The sequence below is a fragment of the Prinia subflava genome, chromosome 3, assembly GCF_021018805.1.
Source record: "Prinia subflava isolate CZ2003 ecotype Zambia chromosome 3, Cam_Psub_1.2, whole genome shotgun sequence".
Classification (NCBI taxonomy): domain Eukaryota; kingdom Metazoa; phylum Chordata; class Aves; order Passeriformes; family Cisticolidae; genus Prinia; species Prinia subflava.
The window spans coordinates 46,099,022-46,118,905 of NC_086249.1; the positions used below are offsets into that span (position 1 = coordinate 46,099,022).

General features: G+C 44.9%; 1 protein-coding gene across 1 annotated transcript in view; it reads right to left on the minus strand.

The window, feature by feature from the left end:
* GTF2F2 (general transcription factor IIF subunit 2) overlaps positions 1-2,427 on the minus strand; it is a 79,136-nt gene extending 76,709 nt beyond the window's left edge. The window contains exon 1 of the mRNA XM_063392133.1: positions 2,237-2,427. Coding sequence (XP_063248203.1) covers positions 2,237-2,302 — 66 coding nt within the window. The 5' untranslated portion in view covers positions 2,303-2,427. The remainder of the gene's footprint in view (positions 1-2,236) is intronic.
* Between the last annotated feature and the right edge of the window lie 17,457 nt (positions 2,428-19,884).

Consider the following 19,884-nt stretch of genomic DNA (forward strand, 5'->3'; position numbering starts at 1 on the left):
CCAGCTTTCCTGGCAGTCCTGTTCTCTCATTAAGCAGAGTGGCACCAACTGTAAGCACACATGTGCCTGGAAATTCCTTACTTCAGGAAACATCAAACTGTATCAGACTAAAGGACAAGAAAGTTCAGTGTCCTGTCTCCAAATGCAGCCAATGGCAGTTACTTCAGGAGGGACATATGAAGAAAATATATTTTCCCAGCATGCTCTTCTGACTTCTAGGGTGTTTTAGCGGACATGGGGTTTGGCAGCATATTACTTTTTAATCTCTCAATTACATTTTCTGGCCTGAATTTGAATGTGTTTGAGCTTCTGGGAAGTTTTGACATTCAGAACTTCTAATTCAAGAAGTTCCAAAATTTAACTACACATTGTGCAAAACCTCCTTTGCTTGTGCTGAGTCCCACCAATGAATTAATCTGATGCACCTCTAATTGCGTTTGAACTGATTCTTTCCTGTTCACCTTTGCCTATTCACATCTTCCTTATCCACCCATGACATTACTCATTGCTTCAGATCTCCACCAGATTTCCAAATCAAGCCTCTTGCCAGCCTAAAAGGTAACAACCTATTTAGGAGTTCCCTCCAGAGCCATCATTCCTTGTTGCCAAGACCAGACCTGGTGCTCTCCTCTGTACTGTTCCCAGGTCTGCTGTACACCTTCCACAGCAGGGGGGGTGAGACCACGGCTCCACAGAGCATTCCGGACAGAGGCAACAGGATGGTACAATAACACTTTCTCTTTTGTTTTCTGTGTCTTTTGTAATCATGTCCAATGCTGACTCTGCTCACTTGACATGTTCTTATGGTGTTATCCCCATGTACAGAAAAAAACACTCCTGAATGACAACAACCAGCAGAAACCCAACTGCAGCATACATATAATTAGGATTGTTCTTCCCTATGCACACCAGATTAGATCTTTCAAGTCCTGATTTCATCTGCCATTTTATCATCCTGTCACTCAGCCTGTCATGATCTACTTCTGAAGCTTTCTGCTGCCAGCTTTCATTGACAGTGCCCAGGAAAAGCTCCTACAGGTAGAGCACTTGCACAGTGTCCATTGTGGCTTCGTGACACCACACATTCAGGTGTCAGTCCAGAAGAGGAAGCCAGATGCAACAGCCTGCCTGCCAAAAATTCTACACAGCAAAGCAAGTCTGAAATCCCCAACCATTTCTAAGGGCCACAGTAAGAAGTTTTCATAATTGAAGTATGATGGTGTTACACTCCCCTCACCACCCAGGACTAGTATATGGGTACCACCCTGTCCCTACAAGTTCTTTCAAGTTGATGGACTGAACCTATTCCTAAAGGAGGAAGGGGAGGAAGGAATCAATTCTCCCAAGGCAGAATAAATATAGGTCTAGAAAAAGAGGAGCACGTCCAGAGGGGACTCGAAGCAGGCAGGGCACATGCTCCCCCATCAGCTTCAAGTTCCTCTTTCTGCTTGGTATTGGCAGCAAAATGTCTTTGACAGTAAAACACTCGCCACAGGGAACAGAGCAGTGCCAGCCTGTTAGTGGTGGCACCAGACTGGAGTGGCCCCTCACCAAAGAGATTTGATTTGATGTCCTCACTACCTTTTCACAGCTGTATTTTACTAGCACCAAAGCAAGCTGTAATGACAAGACATTGGCGTTCACTTTCCTCCTCGGATGAGGACAGTTTTTAATGAAGACGTGAATCTGGGCAGACTCAAAACTTCTTCCAGCTCTCAAAGTTTTGGGGAAACAAGTTATACCGCATGTTTGTTGCTCATCACAAACCACTAGCAACGACAAGGAAGAGATGTTTTACTGTGAGGGGGGTGAGACACTGGCACAGGTTGCCCAAAGCTGTGGATGCCCCATTCCCGGAAATGTTCAACGACAGGCCGGATAAGGCCTTGAGTCACCTGGTCTAGTGCGAGATGTCCCTGCCCACGGCAAGGGGGGTTGGGACTAAATGATCTTTAAGGTTCGTTCCAACCCCTCAACACTCTGTGACAGATTCCCGGTAGCCCAACTTTCCCTGCGATGTCTCCTTCACTCAGCAGGCATCCAGGCGCAACCCCGCGCCGTCCCCGAGCAGGGGAAGAGGCACCGTGGCTGTCCCGGGCCACAGGGCGAGCCTGACGCGGGCAATCCAGGCTCCACGGCGCCCACCCCGGGCACGGCGGGGCGGGGACGAACGGAGGGGCCCGGCTGCCACAGGCCGCGCTGGGCCGGGCCCGGGGCCGCGGCGGCGGCTCCTCACCTTCACCAGCCACATGCCCGTGTTCTGCTTGGCGCCGGTGAGGTCCAGCTCGCCCTTGTCGCTCATGGCGGGCAGCGGCCGGGCCGGGCCGGGCGGCGGACGAGACGAGACGAGCAAGCGGCGAGCGCGGCAGCGAAGCGCACCCGGCACACGGCGGCCCGCGAGGGACAAACCTCCTCCGCTCGCACTGCACGGCGGGGCGGGCCCTCGCTCTGTCGTGGTCGCGTGTTCGAGTCCCCGCCCTGGCGGGGCCGTGGGAAGGGAGCGGGAATCGGCGGTGGCTGCAGAAAGCTCCAGTAGCACAGCACATCCTGGGTTCAAAGGCCCCAGTAAGGATCATCGGGTCCAACTCCTGGCCTTGCACAGGGTACCCGAAGTGTCACACCATGTGTCTGGGAGCATTGTTCAAATCTTCCTTGAACTCTCTCGAGCTTGGTGCTGTGACCCCTACCACGGGGAGCCTGTTCCAGTGCCCAGCCACCCTATGGATGAAGAACTTTTCCTGATATCCAACCTGAATCCCCCCTGACACAGCCTCAGCCATTCCCTCGGTTCCTGCCACGAGGAAGTTGTAACTGCGATGAGCTCTCCCCTCAGTCTCCTCCAGGCTGAACAGAGCAAGTGACCTCAGCTGGTCCTCACAGGGCTTCCCCTCAAGGCCCTGCACCACCTTCATTGCCCTCCTTAAGATGCTCTCTAATGAGAGCTTAGTGTCTTTTTAATATTGTGGCACCCAAAACTGCACACAGGACTCAAGGTGAGGCAGCACCAACACAAAGCAGAGCAGAAAGTTACTCCCTCCTTGTACCAGAAGAGTTTTCCCAGCATGCTGAAGAAAGACAGCAGCATGCAAAAGATCTAGGGGAACTGGAGGAGCAGCCTGGAGAAAGGAGGCACTGCCATGACGGTGCCCTTCTGTGTGGGAGGGAAATGGTGGCTAGAGGAGCCACTCCTGCAAAAGAGATCAGAGCATCATTGTCGGGGTGCTCACTCAGAGCCGACGGCTCTATCACCGGCCAGCCCAGATACCGCGACAGACGTCGGCAAGGATCAGACCGCGAGCAGCGCAGGCAGGGCTGACTCCTGTGGGTTCTTGTCCTAACAGGGGCTCGGGTGAGCGATGGTAATTCGACAGGCAGTGGAACGAAAGGAGGAAACAAACTCCACACGAACAGAGGGTTTATTAGAAACACCTCCTCATCCCGGGACTGTTCGCGGGGAGGAGAGTGCGATGGGTTTTTGTCAGGGGCGAATCGGGGGAGGGCAAAGGGAGTGGTCAGTCACTGCTGCCCAACCAGGGCAAGTTGCTAGGGGACCCGGGGGTGGGAGAAAATAACTTGAACTAATCAGGAGAGGGTGGGAGGGATTTCACCAAGGCGGGAAAGAGTAACAGACAGCTAACCGTGTGCTGCATAACAGGTGCAGGTGCAGACAGAAATCATGTGAGTTAAACAAAGGAACCATCAGGGGGAAGGGTACAGAGAACCAAACGAGTACAAAAATATATAAAGCATAACTGATTAAATTAACACACTGCCACACATCATGGTGTGCCCAAGGGCCACAAAAGTGAGGAAAACAGAGCTGATGAATTGTTTACTGGGAATAAAAAGTAAAGAATTAAGCTTAGTTTCCCAGAAAGGGAACTCAGGAAGAAGTGTTGGAACAGGCTGTCCAAACATAGGAGGGCATCTCAGACACTGAAAATGTCCTATGTCAGGAGAGAGAAAGCTCCTGCCCATCCTGTTCTGATGGGGGTATTTGGCTTAGAAAAACCTAAGTCCCTATTTTACGACTGTCTCTATCCCTGGGAGGTTTACTGCCTTTGCAGTTTAATGTGGTTATCTCCCTGGTATCCACTGTGGGCACAAGAAGACATGGACATGCTGGAGGCACTGGCACAGGTTGCCCAGAGAAGTTGTGGATGCCTCATCCCTGGCAGTGTTCAAGGCCAGGTTGGCCTAGGCTCTGGGCAGTCTGGTCTAATGGAATTGTCCCTTTCCACTGCAGGGGGTTTGAACTAGATGATCTTTAAGGTCTTTCCAGTCCAAACCACTCTATGATTCTATGGCATGGAAAGCATTTTATTATCTTCCTGTCTTCTTTACTTTATCCTTTTGCTGAGACGTACCCCTTTGATTTGCCTCCTCTCATACTAAATAACATCAGTTTTTTTAATTCTGTCTCTTAAGCCTATTTTCTAGACCTCTGGTTATGTCCACTGCTCTCTGAATTCCCCCCAGTCCAAGTTTACATCCTCTTTGAATTCTGGTTGCTCAACAGTGGAGCTTAAACTCCATCTGAGACTGTACCAGCAGCAAGCAGAGGGTTTTTTTCTGGTACAATATGCAAGAAATTGCTCATCTGGCTCACAAAAAATTATCTCAGTATAACATCTCAGATATGATAGTCTGCCTGTCTAATTATAGGCAAGCATCTAGGTAACCAAGGAAGACAATGTTTTTATATATATCTGAAGCAATAACAGCTAACACTGAACTATTGGGATGATTAGGATTAGTTACATTTAAAATCCATTGCATTTAAAAATTGCTCTTGTTTGTACATTGGAGCTGTGTTTGTCTGTAGAACTCAGTGGGAGGGTGGACAGATCTTATATTGTTAGTCAACTTCCACTGAAAATTCAGTTTTCTCTGAGACAACCTTACATAGACACATTAGAGGCTCTTCAATTGCTAATAAAATGGAAGTGGATGCATCTCAACAGTTGTAAGACCCTCATTTCCTGGGACCGTGTAACCCCCAAATGTTGTAGGTCTAAGACCCTTTTGTTTTGTTCACTTGGCAAAAGAGTGTATCTACACAAACATCACTGCTTTACAGTCTGCTTTGGATCCTGCTCATAGGATCATAGGGCAGTTTGGGTTGAAAGGGACCTTAAAGACCATCTAGTTCCCAACCCCTGCAGTGGAGAGGGACACCTTCCACTAGACCAGGTTGCTCAGGGTTCCATCCAGCATGGCCTTGAACACTTCTAGGCATAAAGCATCCACAATTTCTCTGGACAATTTGTTCCAATGTTTCACTACCCTCATTTAGAAACATTTCTTTCTGATGTCCAATCTAAGCTACTAAATCCAAGCTTTAAAACCATTGCACCTTGTCCTTTCACTACAAGCCCTGAATAAAAGGTGTCTTTCTTTCTTGTAAGCCCCTTCAACATACTAAAAGGCCACAAAAAGGTCTCCCTGGGCTATTGCTTCTCCAAGCTGAACACACCCTAATCCATCAGCCTGTCTTCACTGGAGAGGTGCTCCAGCCTTCTAACCATTTTACTTCCTTTCCTCTGGACCTTATCCAATGAGCCTCCAGGAGGGATCACAAATGCTCCCCCAGGATAAACACTGAATTAACATCAAAGTTGTCCCTCTGCCACTGCTCCCAGAACAGTCTGTGTACTCAGATCACATGCACCAGCACATTTCAAAAAGGAAAAAACAGTGGAATGAATGTGTCTAACAGGGGTGACATTTGCAGCAAAGCAGCGTTACAGGGGTTCAGTGAGCCTGTGCTCCACCAAATGGTAGGAGAGGAGCTCCGCTTGCAAAGAGCCCAGCAGCAGGCAACAGGAGCATGGCTGACCACCTCAGGACTCCTGAGAGAGGGGATCCATGAGGAGTCATCACTCATATGCCGAGTGTAAATGACAATAGCAAAAACCTCTGTAAAAGCCTGACAACTGGGGTGGCTCGGCTGGCAACCCAGAGGTGAGGGCAGCCCGGCAGAGATCTCTCCTGGCTTCCTGGAGGCAGCCTTTCCATACCTGTTTCCATGGAAACTGAATTTAAGGGACAACAAGCAGGAAAAAGAGTGCATTTTCATTAATTCCTCATTTAAAATCTCAACCTTGTGTTTGCCAGGGACACATTTAGTGCCATGGAGGAGGATCCAGGGGCCAGCTGCTGAGCTGCAGAGCTGTGTGTTAGTCATCCATTTTTTTCTTTCTTCCATGGAAGCAGATGTGTCTGAGAAGAGACATGGCCAAATTCAGATTTGCACAGCCTTCCTCTCTTTGTCTTTCCCTTGTCCCACTAGGTGAGATGATGAGTTGTCATTGGCAGCCACACAAAATTTCTCTTCATCCGTTTTAGAAATGGGCTAATTGATGCAGCCTGGTGGTGCTGGGTGAAAACCAGTGCAGCAGAAGATACAAAAGGCCTGATGCTGCCCTGTTGAAGCTGATGGGAGTTCTGCATTTAGGAACCCATGTGCTTTCCGCAAAGCCCAGCAAGAACTAGGGATGATGTGCTCCTGGGAGCTAGTGGTCCCACAGGATATCAGTGATGGACACCATCAGAGAGGTTTCCATGTGCTGGAGGAGCTGAGTGCTGCCCAAATCTGGACAGTCCCTGACTTCAGCTCTGTAAACCAGAGCTGTGCTGGGCTTCCATGGGGTCAAAATATTTGGGTCTGGAACCAGAGCTGAGATCCACTGAGAGGCGCAGAGGGAACCTCCTGCAGAAGCTGGTTTTGATTTGGGAGCGTTGAGCCAGGAAGACAATTCCACCAACAGCTGATGAAGCTCTAACTTCACTCATTTCTTGCCAGCCAACCTTCATCAGCAAAGTAGGGCGTGCTGGGAACTCCTGTTGGAAGAGGAAAGCTAATGGAGGAAGATTGTTACGACGTTGCTTGTCCTATTCTGTGACAAGTACAACACAGCATCAGCAGAGCTCTGCGGCCAGCAAGGATCTCTACTGTATTCTGAATTCCTGAATTTTCAGCCAGCAAAGACCTCATGGACTTACAAGGATGCAAGAATTAAATCTCAAAACTACCATTATTACTTGAACTGCTTGAATAAGAGGAAGGCAAACTTTTGCCATCTTCAACTGTAGCGCATCATTCTCTTGTTTGTGGTGCAGTTGGGCTGTGTAAGCTGGAAAAAAGAGAAGAGAAAATCTGCAAAGATGAAAAGAACATCTGGGCAGCTCATGGTCATTTATTTTGGAATAAGAGAAAAGAAGTTCTGTGTAACTTATTCCCAAAACAGAGCATGGCCCATCAAACTGCATATCTATTTCCTGAGGCAGCAAAGAATACTCAGTGTGTCTTTTTAAGACAAAAGTATATGTTGGAGATTTTGTGTTTTCAGACTGCTTTTGAGCAACATGTTAATAACAGACTTGTTTACTCCAAGCTGTTCTGTGGCAGAGAGTTGGAAAACATCAAGCACAGGGCTAAGCTCCTATTTCAGTACAATCTTAGGCAGTATGAAATCTTCAACATGGCACTTCTGCTACAAAACACAACACAAAAAGGCAGTTCTGAACACAGGGCAGCTTTCTGTCATAAATTAATATTTTTTTATTCTTTCTATGTATTTACAGCCACACATTTTTATCTATGCTATGTATTGGAGAACACTTAGTTTTCACAGTAATGGCACTGCACCTCTGCTTGCAGTTCCAACCCATACCTTGTCTTCCATCATATTAACAGTGTGTAGCAAATTTGACTGTAGGCAGCTTGGACTCTCTTGGTTCTTAGGATTTTCACCATATCAAGGAAGGAGTGGGAGTGGGGGAAGAGAGAGAATTGAAAGACACAATTGCAAATTATTTTTTTTCAAAGGAAGGAAACACTTGTCAGAGAATTTCAGATACTTGGTTTGAACCTAATTTAAAATAGTTTCTTTTAAAATGACCATAAAATTGGCAGTATCTCTTAAGATACTTTTTTGCCTCTCAGGCATAAAAAAGTATTATCTAGCCTTTTTCACCAGTGTCTCTCAAGGAGTTTTAAGCATGCAACATTTTCAACCTAGTAATAGTACAAAGGGAATGTGAGGTCTCAGCGACTCATTGCTTTCTAAAGTGCCTTTTCATTGTATGTCTATAGAAAATGTTACATAGAACTGAATTTTTACCTATTCTCCTGCACTCCTTGACATTTTTTCTGATCCTCTTCTCTGATAATGTACTACCTCAGCACAAAAGGTCAGCAGCATCTACAGTCCCTCATCCCCTGGACTTTCCACTAATGAGTTGGTGAAGAGCAAGGCATTTTCTGTTCAGCTCCCAAAAAAATTGTTTTCAATGGATTTATTTCCCTTGTGAAATAATTTAACAAACTTGATTCTATGCCACTGATATTCCCCTTATTTTACAGGTATAGACAATGCACAGTCACCAAGATATGTTATTGATGCATAAATTATCTCTTAATGAACTACAGCTTTGCAGAGGGAGCTTCCCAATGAGACTAAGAGAAGGCTGTGTGACTAAACTGAGCAAAAACAACATTAGTGACCAGAAGAACAAATCTACAAGTCTCCTAAAGAAAAACAGGACACTTCTGTTGGGGAGCCTGCCAGCCTGAAAGCATAGGCAGGTGTATATCATTTTGAGATTGTGTGTACATATAAATGCAACAAAGGCAGCTAGTTTGTGGGTGCCACTGCTTCAGAAGCGATCACTCTGGGACCCTTCAATGCCACAGGTGCCAGTGCTGTCATTAAAGGAAAGGAGCCATATACATTTACCTCTAATTTCGTGTCCCACCCTTGCAGCTAGTGCAGCTCAGCCACAGCAGTGCCTCACAACAAGCTCTCATCGAGATAATTAACTGGAGACATCAGAGGTGTCTGCTTCATTACTGCTGTGTGCTGCCTGCAGGATCCCTCCAAAGTTTTTCCACCCATTGGCCTTTGCTGATAACTCTCTTTTTTCCCTATGTGCTGCTTGTTGGCACTTCTTTAAAACAGTGCTAATGACCTAATAAATACGATTATGCAAGAGTGGTTTGTCTCCTTTCAGCACAAGCTAACAATGCTATTACAGACCAGAGCAAAATAAATTCTCTTTGCCACAAAGAACAGCTTTCCCACCAAATTGAAATAAATAAACTGGAATGACTAGAAACTGTTACAGACCTGGAGTAACCCAAACTGGAGTTTGATCACATTTTACTGAATTTCTATTGATGGGTGAGGTTAAATAAGGTTTGAAATTTCGCCTTCTGGTTAGTTGTTATGGCTTAAACATAAAAAAAAAAGAACAGAAATGACATTTTAGTCAGTGGGACAAAAAGAAAAAGAAAAAGAACCAAGAAAAACAGAAAATAAAACCGATGAGATTAAGAAGACCCAATGAGAATGTGGGGGCCAAATGGTCATGAGAGGGGCAGAGATCACAGCTAGCCCTGATGGCCTCATGTTGATTCATTTTGTCTTCTGGCAAATGACACATGGGGCTGGGGGAGAAGAAATACAATGATTCTAGGACTATTTATTACCAGAGGTCATTTCTTGCTAGCCAGCTTCTTTTTGAAAACTGCAGACTTACCACTGAGAACACTTTCTTCTGGAGACTGAGCATTTGGCAGCAGCAGCCCTCAAATCAGCACTTGCAGCTTGCAGGATATGTCCACCTCCCTCCTGAAGCCTCACCCCGTTTCACATGTATTTGTCATTTCTGGAGTCCCCACATGATCAGATCAACTCTTCTTTTCATATAAACTTGAGGATGAGTCATTGAAGCTTTTTCTAACAAAGCTGAATGCTAACCTCTTCATTAAATTACCTGAACTTTCTTTGTTCACATGGAGAACTTCTGGGGTGCAAGAGAAGGTATCTTTCTAACAATGCTAGGAATAATCAAGTCTGATTTCTCTTTCACTGGAATATCATTTGAGTGACTCTGAGTCCTTGTTTTGGCTGAGATTGGCTTTTCCCTCATTATTAATCTTAGGTGTTAATACTATGTTAATACAGATGTATAATACTTTTCAACATGTAGAGGGCTGAAACTAAAAAAGGGAAATATATAAGGATTTTCTCAGCATGTGAAGAGATGAGTAGCAGACTCGAGATTAAATTCCTTTGTTTTGCTTTCCTTGACCTTTTGTTCTGATCTCAGTGATATATCAACGATGCTTCTGCTGAAGAAAACCCAGACATAAGAAGTCACTTGTGCCTGCCAGCTCATCATGGGCATTCAAGGCATACAGAATCCTTTGCAGAAAGGAGCCCACTGCTATATTAGAAAGGAGAACGACACAAAATTGTTGAGATAACTGCTCAATAAAACTCAGCTTTTGAAAATCAAGGCAGGTCATGTGAAGTGTCCTCACACCTTGATGAGTTGTAAGTTTGGCATGACATCAATTTTGTGGTGAAGTCATTTTTCCTCTTGTGAAACACTGTTGATTGAAACACAATTATGGTTTTGATGAGGGACTCTGAACTGGCCTGTTGGAATAGTAGGGGGACTTCACCCAAACAGAAGCAAATGTACAACGAACGGGTAACAATTTCCTTTGGGTACAATATGTACTTAGCTGACATGCCTGTGCAGAGCGAAAGGCCTGGGTATTAAACCATCCATTGCCTCTGCTGAGCAACACTGCAAATCACTTCTGACAGCCATTAAGAGGTGCTCCAGTCAAGCACCCCTAACTGTACAGCTCTTCACCACAAAATATGCTGATATTTTGAAAACATTTGTGGTACTTCAGTAGTCTCAGAAATCCTTGACAACTTGTCAAAGATAAGAGTCTAAGTCACCACACTAGTAATTACTCCTCTAGCCTGCTAGAGAAAGTGCCAGTTATTCACCTTTCTCTTAGGAAATGCGAAGTCTCTGGCACATAATAACATCCTTTTAATGTATTTAGAGCAATTGTCCATTCTGATCGTCTCCAATAATGCAGTTTCTGTAAACTGCTTTTGAGAGTTCTGGGGGAGAGTGCTGGCTGGTAGCAGATTTCCATTCCCTCACTGTTGTTAGCCTGTGCTTGTAAACAGGGACTGAAAATAGAAACGTGAGTGTTGTTTGAGCAGCCAGTAACTGCAATGAGGAAAGTGGCTCAACAAGAAGGGGCAGATTCCACAGCCCCCTGCTCAAGTGAGTAATCTCCCTGCACACAAGTCAAGTTCAATAAGCCTGTCTGTGCAAGGCTCAAGGATCACACTTATCAGCCTCCTGTCACCCATGGCATGGGGACAAGGATGTGGATGGCTTTTGCATTGCTGATCCTCTGCATTTTGTGCATGGGTTTGTGAATCTACTCTCAGTCGGCGAGTGTGTGAGGGAAAAATGCAAAAAAGGTGAAAATCAACAGATAATTGCAAGGCGTCTTCCCCCATTTAAACAGAGTCCATCAAAGTTAACGCGCCATTGCACAAAGTAGTGCATTGAATATAAAAATGATTCCTTGAAAGAGACATTAAAATTGCGAAGTCAGCTAGCCAAACATTAAAGAAGGCCAAAGCTTAGGCTGCTCACACCCCATTATTTCTGTACTGATATGTTTCTCCATTATAGTAGAGCCTTGAATGTCACGACTACATAGCATTTAGCCTGTTTTTCTATGGGAAGGCCCTTGGGGTCGTGTTATCTGTGTAGGTGTCTGCTTGACAGTGGCTCTGTCCCTAACTTTTGAAACCATCCATCAGTTTCAACCAAAGCCTAAAGGTACTACACTGCCATAAATCTATGGAAAATAGAGGTTCAATTGAGGAAAGAGGTGCTGCTAGAGAAGCAGAGAGAGAGAGCAAGAGCAGTATAAACCCAGCCCTTGAGAGCTAACACAGCAACCTGAGGGAGGAGAATGCTTAAAGTACTACAGGTGTGAGAAAGGCCTCAGCTGGTCTCACGTTTTATTAAAACCTTGGCCACAGTCAAAGTTTACCTCCTCTGCTCTCTAAATGGGATAAACATGTGTTGTGGTGATTCTCCTTCAAAGGGTCACCCTGCAGGCTGGGTTCCTGCTGGTCCCAGAGCTACTCACTCTTCTGCACAGCTCAGTCCCACACTGCCAGCATTTCCCGTGGGGGATTGCTGCAGCACTGACTTGGCCCACACTGTGGGGATTCCCTCACCCTCTGCCCTGCTTGCTGCCTTCCACAAGCTGTGCTCCTTCTCCAAGCCATCTCTGAAGGTCTCTGTTAGGATGCCTGGCTTCAAGGAAAAGATATTCAAGCCCTCTCCCACTGTGGAAGTGTACAATAGAGGTATGAGACAGCTGCCCTGGGAGATATTTGTAGGACACATTGTCCCTCTCATGCAGTAAGTGGACAGTGACTGCACAAACCCCTGGGGGAGAGCAGAGCAGGTGGCTGTCTGCAGAGAGACTGGCCACGGTCAGGAGCAAACACAAGCAGCAATGGACAAGCAGTGGGGAGACGCAGCCTGGAGTGGCTAAGCCTGAGCCTGCCCTCCCTTCTTATTCTACAGATGGGAAACTGAGGCTCAGTGAAAGGACAGCTCAGATGGTGCTTCCCTTATGGAGAGCAGACTCTTGAAGGGGTGCAGAGGTGTTTCTTCCAGGCTGGGGCTGAAAGAGTGAGGGGGAGTCTGAGCTTCCCAGGAGTTTGTAGCTATGGAACATCGTTGCTACTCAAAAGTGAGCAACTATTTTAAATTAGTGCTCAAACCACACTGTGTCCTGTGAAATAGAATTTAAGATCTTTGAAGCATGTCATGGTGTCACACCTCTGTTTTTTAGAAACCAGACCCTGTCACATTCTGCCCCTCCTATCTGCAGTCTTTGAAGCCTTTTGGCATGCCAGAATTGTAAGAGCCAAAGGTTTCAAGATAAAGATTTTTATGTAGGTGTAATAGCTTTTCTGAAGCCAGCTAGTATATCTGAAGAAAGCAGATGAGTTTTGGGGCATGTACGCTCCTGAGGAAAGATGAAGTGAATTTCAAACCTAACTGCATCTTAGGAACAATTGTTCTGGGTTTAATTAGACTTGTTATACATCTGACAGCACCCGTGGAATATAAAGACTTTATTGGTGGTTATATCCTAGGGAGAAAAGAGATGCAGGTAATTTGTAGAATAATAGTAGCATGATGTAGAGCACTGGGAGGTTGATAATTGGGAAAGATGCAGAGAGGAGGATGGTAATGTGTTCTAAAACATTAGTATTCAGGAAAGTAATGAGATACAGTTCCCAGATTTACCTCACAAAAATATTGTAAGATTTTCTTTGAGAATCAGGGCTGGAAGATCAGAAATGGAACAACTACACAGTAAGATGTGTTGCCTGCTGGAAGTACTTCATCCCAGATGACTCTTTTGATGAGTTGAAGACTGTATCTTTTGACAGGCTGAGAAAGAAGGTTTCTTTTGCCTTTGCAAAGTTGTGCCTAGTGCATTTCAAATTCCCAAGCATTTGGCAGATTTTCTCTGTCTCGTGTTAGCTGCTAAACCAAGAATTCCTCTTGGTGAAGAGTTTTTAATAAGACTTGGTAACCAAGACTACTCAACTGCTAATTGAGGGGGTACAGCAGTCAAAATAGGATGATGCCTCAGCTGCCTATATCATCTCACTTGATATTGCTATTTGGATATTGGTCGAGATTCCTGCTTTTTCCGTGTGCTTAAACCCATGAGAGGTTACAAGTTCACTTGCCCGTGTCCCAGGAGATATCAATTTGTTGGGCTGTGCCCATCTCTGAGTGCTAGAGAAAATCACCATCAACTGGTGGGTGACCAGGGAACTCCTTCCACACTCAATTTTACAGGACCCTGATGAGCAGGATTTGTGGAAGAGGTATAAGACAGAAATTTCACTGGTTGCCTCAGCTAATGGTTATGATGCATCCTTTCATCCCAGAAGCTGACAAGGCAAAGTGGACTTCTCCACATCTTTCAAGAGAGCAGGCCACAAGATTCCTACTGGTAAGCTCAGCCACAGAGATGGAGAAGTGTGATCCTCTGGGATGGACAGTTCCCTGCTCACAGTTCCACTCATCCTGGCATTGCTGCAGCCCCTGCGTGGAGAAGCAGACCTCAGCCAGCCTCCTTGCCTGGGGTACAGCATTACCAGAGCAGGTCTTGGGGAGCTGCTTCTTAGGCACCAACACATCTCTTCTCAGCATTTGTGACGTGAGAGGGTTGAAGGGTTCTAGATGGAGGTATATTTGGTAAACAAAAAAAAAATAAAAACACTCCTTATGCTAGCAAGAGTCCCAAATTTTCCTCAGCCAAATTTAAGTCCATATTCCAAACCAGAGCTTTTTAGCACACAGTGCTAGGAACTCTTCAGTATTGCCAGTGAAGGTGTTTGTGCACAGAAATACTCTAAAAAACTCACATTGATGTGACATTTTGTGACACAGGGTCTTATGGGTGAATCAGAGCTGACACCTGGAGCCAGCTTCCAGGAAAGCTGCAAATACCTGGGAAGGAGGGCCTCCTGCTGCCAAGTTTTTCAGATAATGTTTGCATTTAGTATCATTGCAGATCCCCTTCTGCTTCCTGGCCATGTGCTTGTCCTGCTAGAGTATCAATACTGATACCTCCTCAAGAAACCTCCTCAAGACTATCTCCCCATAACCCTCAGCACTGTAGTGCTGGTCTTGTGCTAGATTCTGCCCTGACAGCTCAGCCTGGTGCTTGTGTCCCTCTCCCCGCTGAGGTTTCTGTTCTGAAAGGGTGTTGGAGAGAGGATGTTGGACCAGGGGCAGCAGCAGGGCCACAGCCTGGGAGTGAGTCCTGGGAGGGCTCCATGGAAGGCTGGCACTCTTGGTGTGGGCTCCCTGCCAGTGCACAGCACGATAATGACAGGAAGAGCTGCACAAAGTCTTCAGTGATGGCCTTAAGTTTCTTTGCTCTTGGAACTCTCTTTGCGGACAATAATGTGTACATCAAAGGATGAAAGTATTGCACTCAGTACGTGACTGTGGGCATGTCTCTCACTCCTTTTTTCCTGTCTCGTGCTGGTTTTGAAGAGGCAATTAAAACCCAGTGACTTCAGTCACAGGTGGTGCAAAGGTCAATAGCACCTGACCTGCATGACTCCATGCAAGAAGTGCCACTTGGTTTGGTGACAACAACCCAGCTCTCTCATGGTTGCCACAGAGATGAAGTCTGAGAGGCCTTCACTCCTTTACTTCCCTAGAAGATCCCAGGATGGCTTTGAGGCAACAGCCAAGCCTAGCTCATTTAGAGCTCATGGATCCTCTCAGATGAGCATGCAGGGTAGGTCAGATCCATGTGGTATGGGCACCAAAGAGCTGTGCATTGATGAGGTTCCTGGGCTCTCGAGTCATAACTCCAGTTGGAAAGCCACTTGTGATAATTTTGAGTTAGCTGACTTCCATCTGGCAGTCAGTCAGGAAGGTTCAGCTGCAGTGGATTAATTCCTTGTTCCTGCTGCTTTGCCTGAGTAGGCTGATGTGGAAGGGTAGAAGGTGAGAAACCACTAGCAGAGCATATGGGATGACACTTGGCGTTTTGTGTGTGCTTTGTTTTCCACATCAGACACATTATTTGTATTCTGCTCACATGATGATACAGGCTGAGTCTTACCTCGGTGTCAGAAGATGGAAGTTACCTTGGAAACAACAGAAACACCTTCATGGCTTCTAGACAGCTTCCCCCTGGTTACAGGCTTTGCACACACCCGCAGCCAGCTGGTCTCTTTTTCTCAAAGTTGCTGTTTTTCCATTGTCTTTTGTCCCTCGATGGGAGCCAACCACTTTGATTTACCATCTCATGCTGTGGGGCATCAGATGGGGAGTGCTGCCGCACTGGGAAGCAGCAGCAGGAGCTTGGCTTGCTTGCTTTCACACAGCTCAGGTGTCCCTGTATGTCAGGCCAACCCTTCATTGCCTTGACAGGAGAGGTACAAAGCAGCTGAGCAGAAAAAAGGGAACTCCAAGCAGTGGAAAGAATTATTTGGCTTCCATGGCCTTGGTGCTGATGGTGTGTGAGGCCCTGCAGAGCAGACACATGACCCTCTTGTGGGTCATGAAGAAACACCTAGAGGTGTTTACAATAAGGTGATGGGTGTAAGGCTCATTGAGGGATGTGGTGGGAAAAACATTTTTGGGATTGTCTGCAAGTTGTTTTGGGATGTTTTCCAAGGGCCGTGGGAATGTACAAGAATTAGTTCAGAATGTTGGGGATGGATTAAAAGTGGGGAAAGGAAGGAATTGAGGTGGATTGGAAAGGAGCAAATGTGGGTAAAAAAGGAGTATAAAAAGGGCAGGTCAGTGTGCTTGCTGTAGCCCTGCCTGCACTTGATCACTCCAATCTGTTCTGTATTCTCATTAAAATCTATTTTTATCTGGTTTAAACCAGAGTGTTCTTTCTGATCTGAGTGGGTGTGTGTAAGCACAGCCAACGTGATGCTGGACTGGTTGGCGAGCAGCAGAGGAGGGCTGAGTGGGGAAGCTGCAGCAGGGCTGAGAGCTGGGGCTTGCATGTCCAGGTACCAGCAAGGCTCTCTGAGAGAGACAGTCAGGTAAGGACAGAGAGATGTAATTTGCCCCAAGCTGTCAAACTCCTGGCCAGGTGTCACATGTGCAAGGACAAGTGGCTACAGCCCTATGAAGTGAAGCAAGTGATAGAAATGTTAATCAGCTGAGAGCCTGGGTCAGCTACTTCTTTTTTCCCCCCCCCTTCCTCTAAATCTGTTTATGAGAATTGTTTTTGAATATTTATGTTTGGAATAATTATTTGGAAGAAGTCACAGCAGCATCTGCTCCTGCAGTTTGTACTGCTGTCTCCTAGAGACCTTAAATTCTCACTCTGAAAGAAAGACCTTGTTCTTTAAAACTATGGCTTGATTTCCATGTTAATTTGAAATTTCAAAGAGCAATGAGACTTTTTACTGGTTTAAGGACCAATGTAAGAAAACAGATGAACTGAACCGGTGGCTGTTGCAGTGACAGCCACTTCGGGAGGACCCAGAAGTGGCTGCTATGAAAACATCAGCTCTGCATGGGTAATGTCTCAGCCTTCATGTCATGTTTGAAAAGAACAGAAATGCCACATTTGTGTGAGACACTGTTGTGGGTCACCACTCCCCATACATCTGCCAGGGCTGGAAGCATCAGAAAGACGAATTTCAGAGGTGCACAACAGGGAGTGCTCCTCAACCATCTTTGTGAGCACGTGAGAAAAATCTAAGAGGTTTTCTGAAAGACACTGCATAACCTGTTGGGTTTTCTCCCCCCAGCATATAAACCACTGCACGCAATTCATAAGGACACAGGAAAACACATGCACGTGTTTTATTTCAGAATTAGGGAATTATGCAATTAGAAACTATATGCACTGTACGCAAGGTGGGTGGCAGGAGATGAGGATGCATGCAGAGAAAGTTTTCAGATTCTGATTTTTAATGCTATATGACTCTTAAATCAACATGTGGTTTGTAATTGGCTGAACAGAAATAACAACAAATTTACATTTCAGAAACAAAACAAGTCCCCAAGCTCAATTAGCCCTGGACTCTCAGAATCTTCTGGAGCATTTTAAATTTTCTTTTATGTAGAGAAGTTTAAATCTTCTTTTATGTACCCTTTCTTATTCGACAGAAATATATCAATGTTTCATCTAAATTTTTCTTTCTAGAGGAAAGATATTTCTACAATGCCACTTTGGTGCTATCAGTATGATGCCATCAAAGCCCTAAATAAAACACATTTCTATTGCTGTTGATTATTTGGGAAATGCAGTTCATCCCAGGAAAGCCAGCATGCACAGGGCATCCACCAATATCCATTCCGCCACAGCAAAAGCAAAAAATAACTCCACAAATAGGTGTTTACATTGGAAGAGCATAGACAGAGATTTTATCCAGGTATTATTGTATATTCTAACAAAATTTTCCATCTCAGACAGCATGGTAGCTCAATATATTTGTCCTGAAGACACATACAAAGCAATCAGCAAGTTTTCTTGAAATGTCTTTATTGCTTTTAATTGTTCTATGGTAATAGCACACTCAACAATTGGGTGGTGTTTTTTTGGTTTTTTTGTTTGTTTGTTTGTTTTGTTTTGTTTTTTTTGGTTCTTTTCCCTTTTTTGTTATTAACATACAATGTTACTTAAAATTCCTTTTAAACACCCAGTTTATCATACACCTACCACAAAAGCTTTCTTTTTATTGACTATACTATGAATTACACACCTGTTTAACATTTCAGGAGGGAAACCTCATTCTTGAGCAGAAATGTTCAACGTCCGTATAGGTAAAGGACGTCTATGCCAGCACAAATCAAAGGCAAGCAGACTGAAATCTAGGCTGGTAGACTTTTCACATCCAGGAAAACGTCCCTGACATTTTTTTTACAAAACAGGATTTTCTGATATGTCTGGAGTCAGTATGCTGTGACATGGGCTGGCACTGCAGAATAGCAACACCACACATTAAATCTGTGTTGGGAGCTGGTTACCAGAAACACTGCATAGTAATTATGGTGATGATTCTCTGTGAAATAGATTCTGTTTTTTTAAATGAGATTCTGAAAAAAGCACCCCCTAACATTTCAGCAGAAGTGCTTTACAACTTGTCCAAATTGCAGAAGAGGTCTCATCTTTTCCCATAAAAGCTTACAGAGCTTGTAATTTACTGAGTTACTGCTTGTTGTAATGACTATTTGAGAGAATGGCTTGGCATGAGTAAGAGATGAGTTTGTGTATTGATTCAGTTCAAAGGTTCATACAATTCACAAAAACTAATGAAAAGCTTAACTTGAACTCTCAACAACTCTGCTTTCCCCCACAAGTTCATAACATTGATGACATCAAGTCTTTAAGAAGCTGCCGTAGAGTGGGGGGAAAAAAAAAAGAGTCAAACCCAAGTTCCCCGCTCGTGCCAAGGCTTCATTAATTAGAACCACGTGTCCCACAGATGGAAGAGAAGTGCACGATGGCAAAGGGGCTGCTGCACTCCTGTCATGAGCTCTCCTCTCAAACATGGCTTGGACAGGGCAGGAGACCATGACGGGGCCGGGCAGGGCAGAGAGCAAACAGCAGGAGCCAACTGGATGTGGCCATCTGTGACATCGGATGACCCGTCCTCAGTTTGGAGTAGGAGAGGCCAAAGAACAAAAATCAAAACAGAGCACAGAACAACAACAAAATTTTTATACAAGCAGCCCTCATCCTTGCTTCAGACTTTGAATGAGCAAAAACTGCATGATGCACTCAAGTAATTTTTTTCTCAGCTGTGAAGATTTAGCTAGTCGTGCCATGCTGACCCTGTCATCACTTAAGTTGCCTAGAAAATCACAGATATTTCTAATACTGCTTTTCCAATAAAGAAATCTACATTTGCTCAGAAAGTAGAATCTTAATGAGACTTTGTTTGCTTAGTTAAAAAAGCATGAGGCGAGAGAAGTCTGTATTCGGGGAAGAAAAATAAATAGCCCTTATTTAAACACTCCTCTCACCTCAAAACAGAAGGATCAGAAACTGAAAACTGATAAAAAAGCAAACACAATACAAAATCAATCTCTCTTTCTCCTGAAGGTAGCAGAATTTTCAGCTGGCAAAATAAATTGTCCATTAAAATAAAAAGTGGTATCTAAATACATTCCACATAAGCACTCATTTGCAACAATGGAAACTCTCCAAGACTTCTCAGCACATAAAGCCTGTGTCTCCAGTTCACACATAAATGCAATAAGACCAAGTTTTTAACTATTCTTTTCTGGAGCTTATTAGGTCACTGCTCCATTAAACATGAAGTAACCAAGAAACCATCTCTCAGGGTAGCCTTTTTCCAAATTACAGGGATTTTTTTCAAATTACAGCTATTTGTTTATAATATACACAGTATTTATACTTCCAAACAAATTACCAGCATCTCATACATAAAATTGTTTTCATGTATAGGTACACTTTCAGTAACTGCTTAAGAAGGATCCTAAACATCTGAG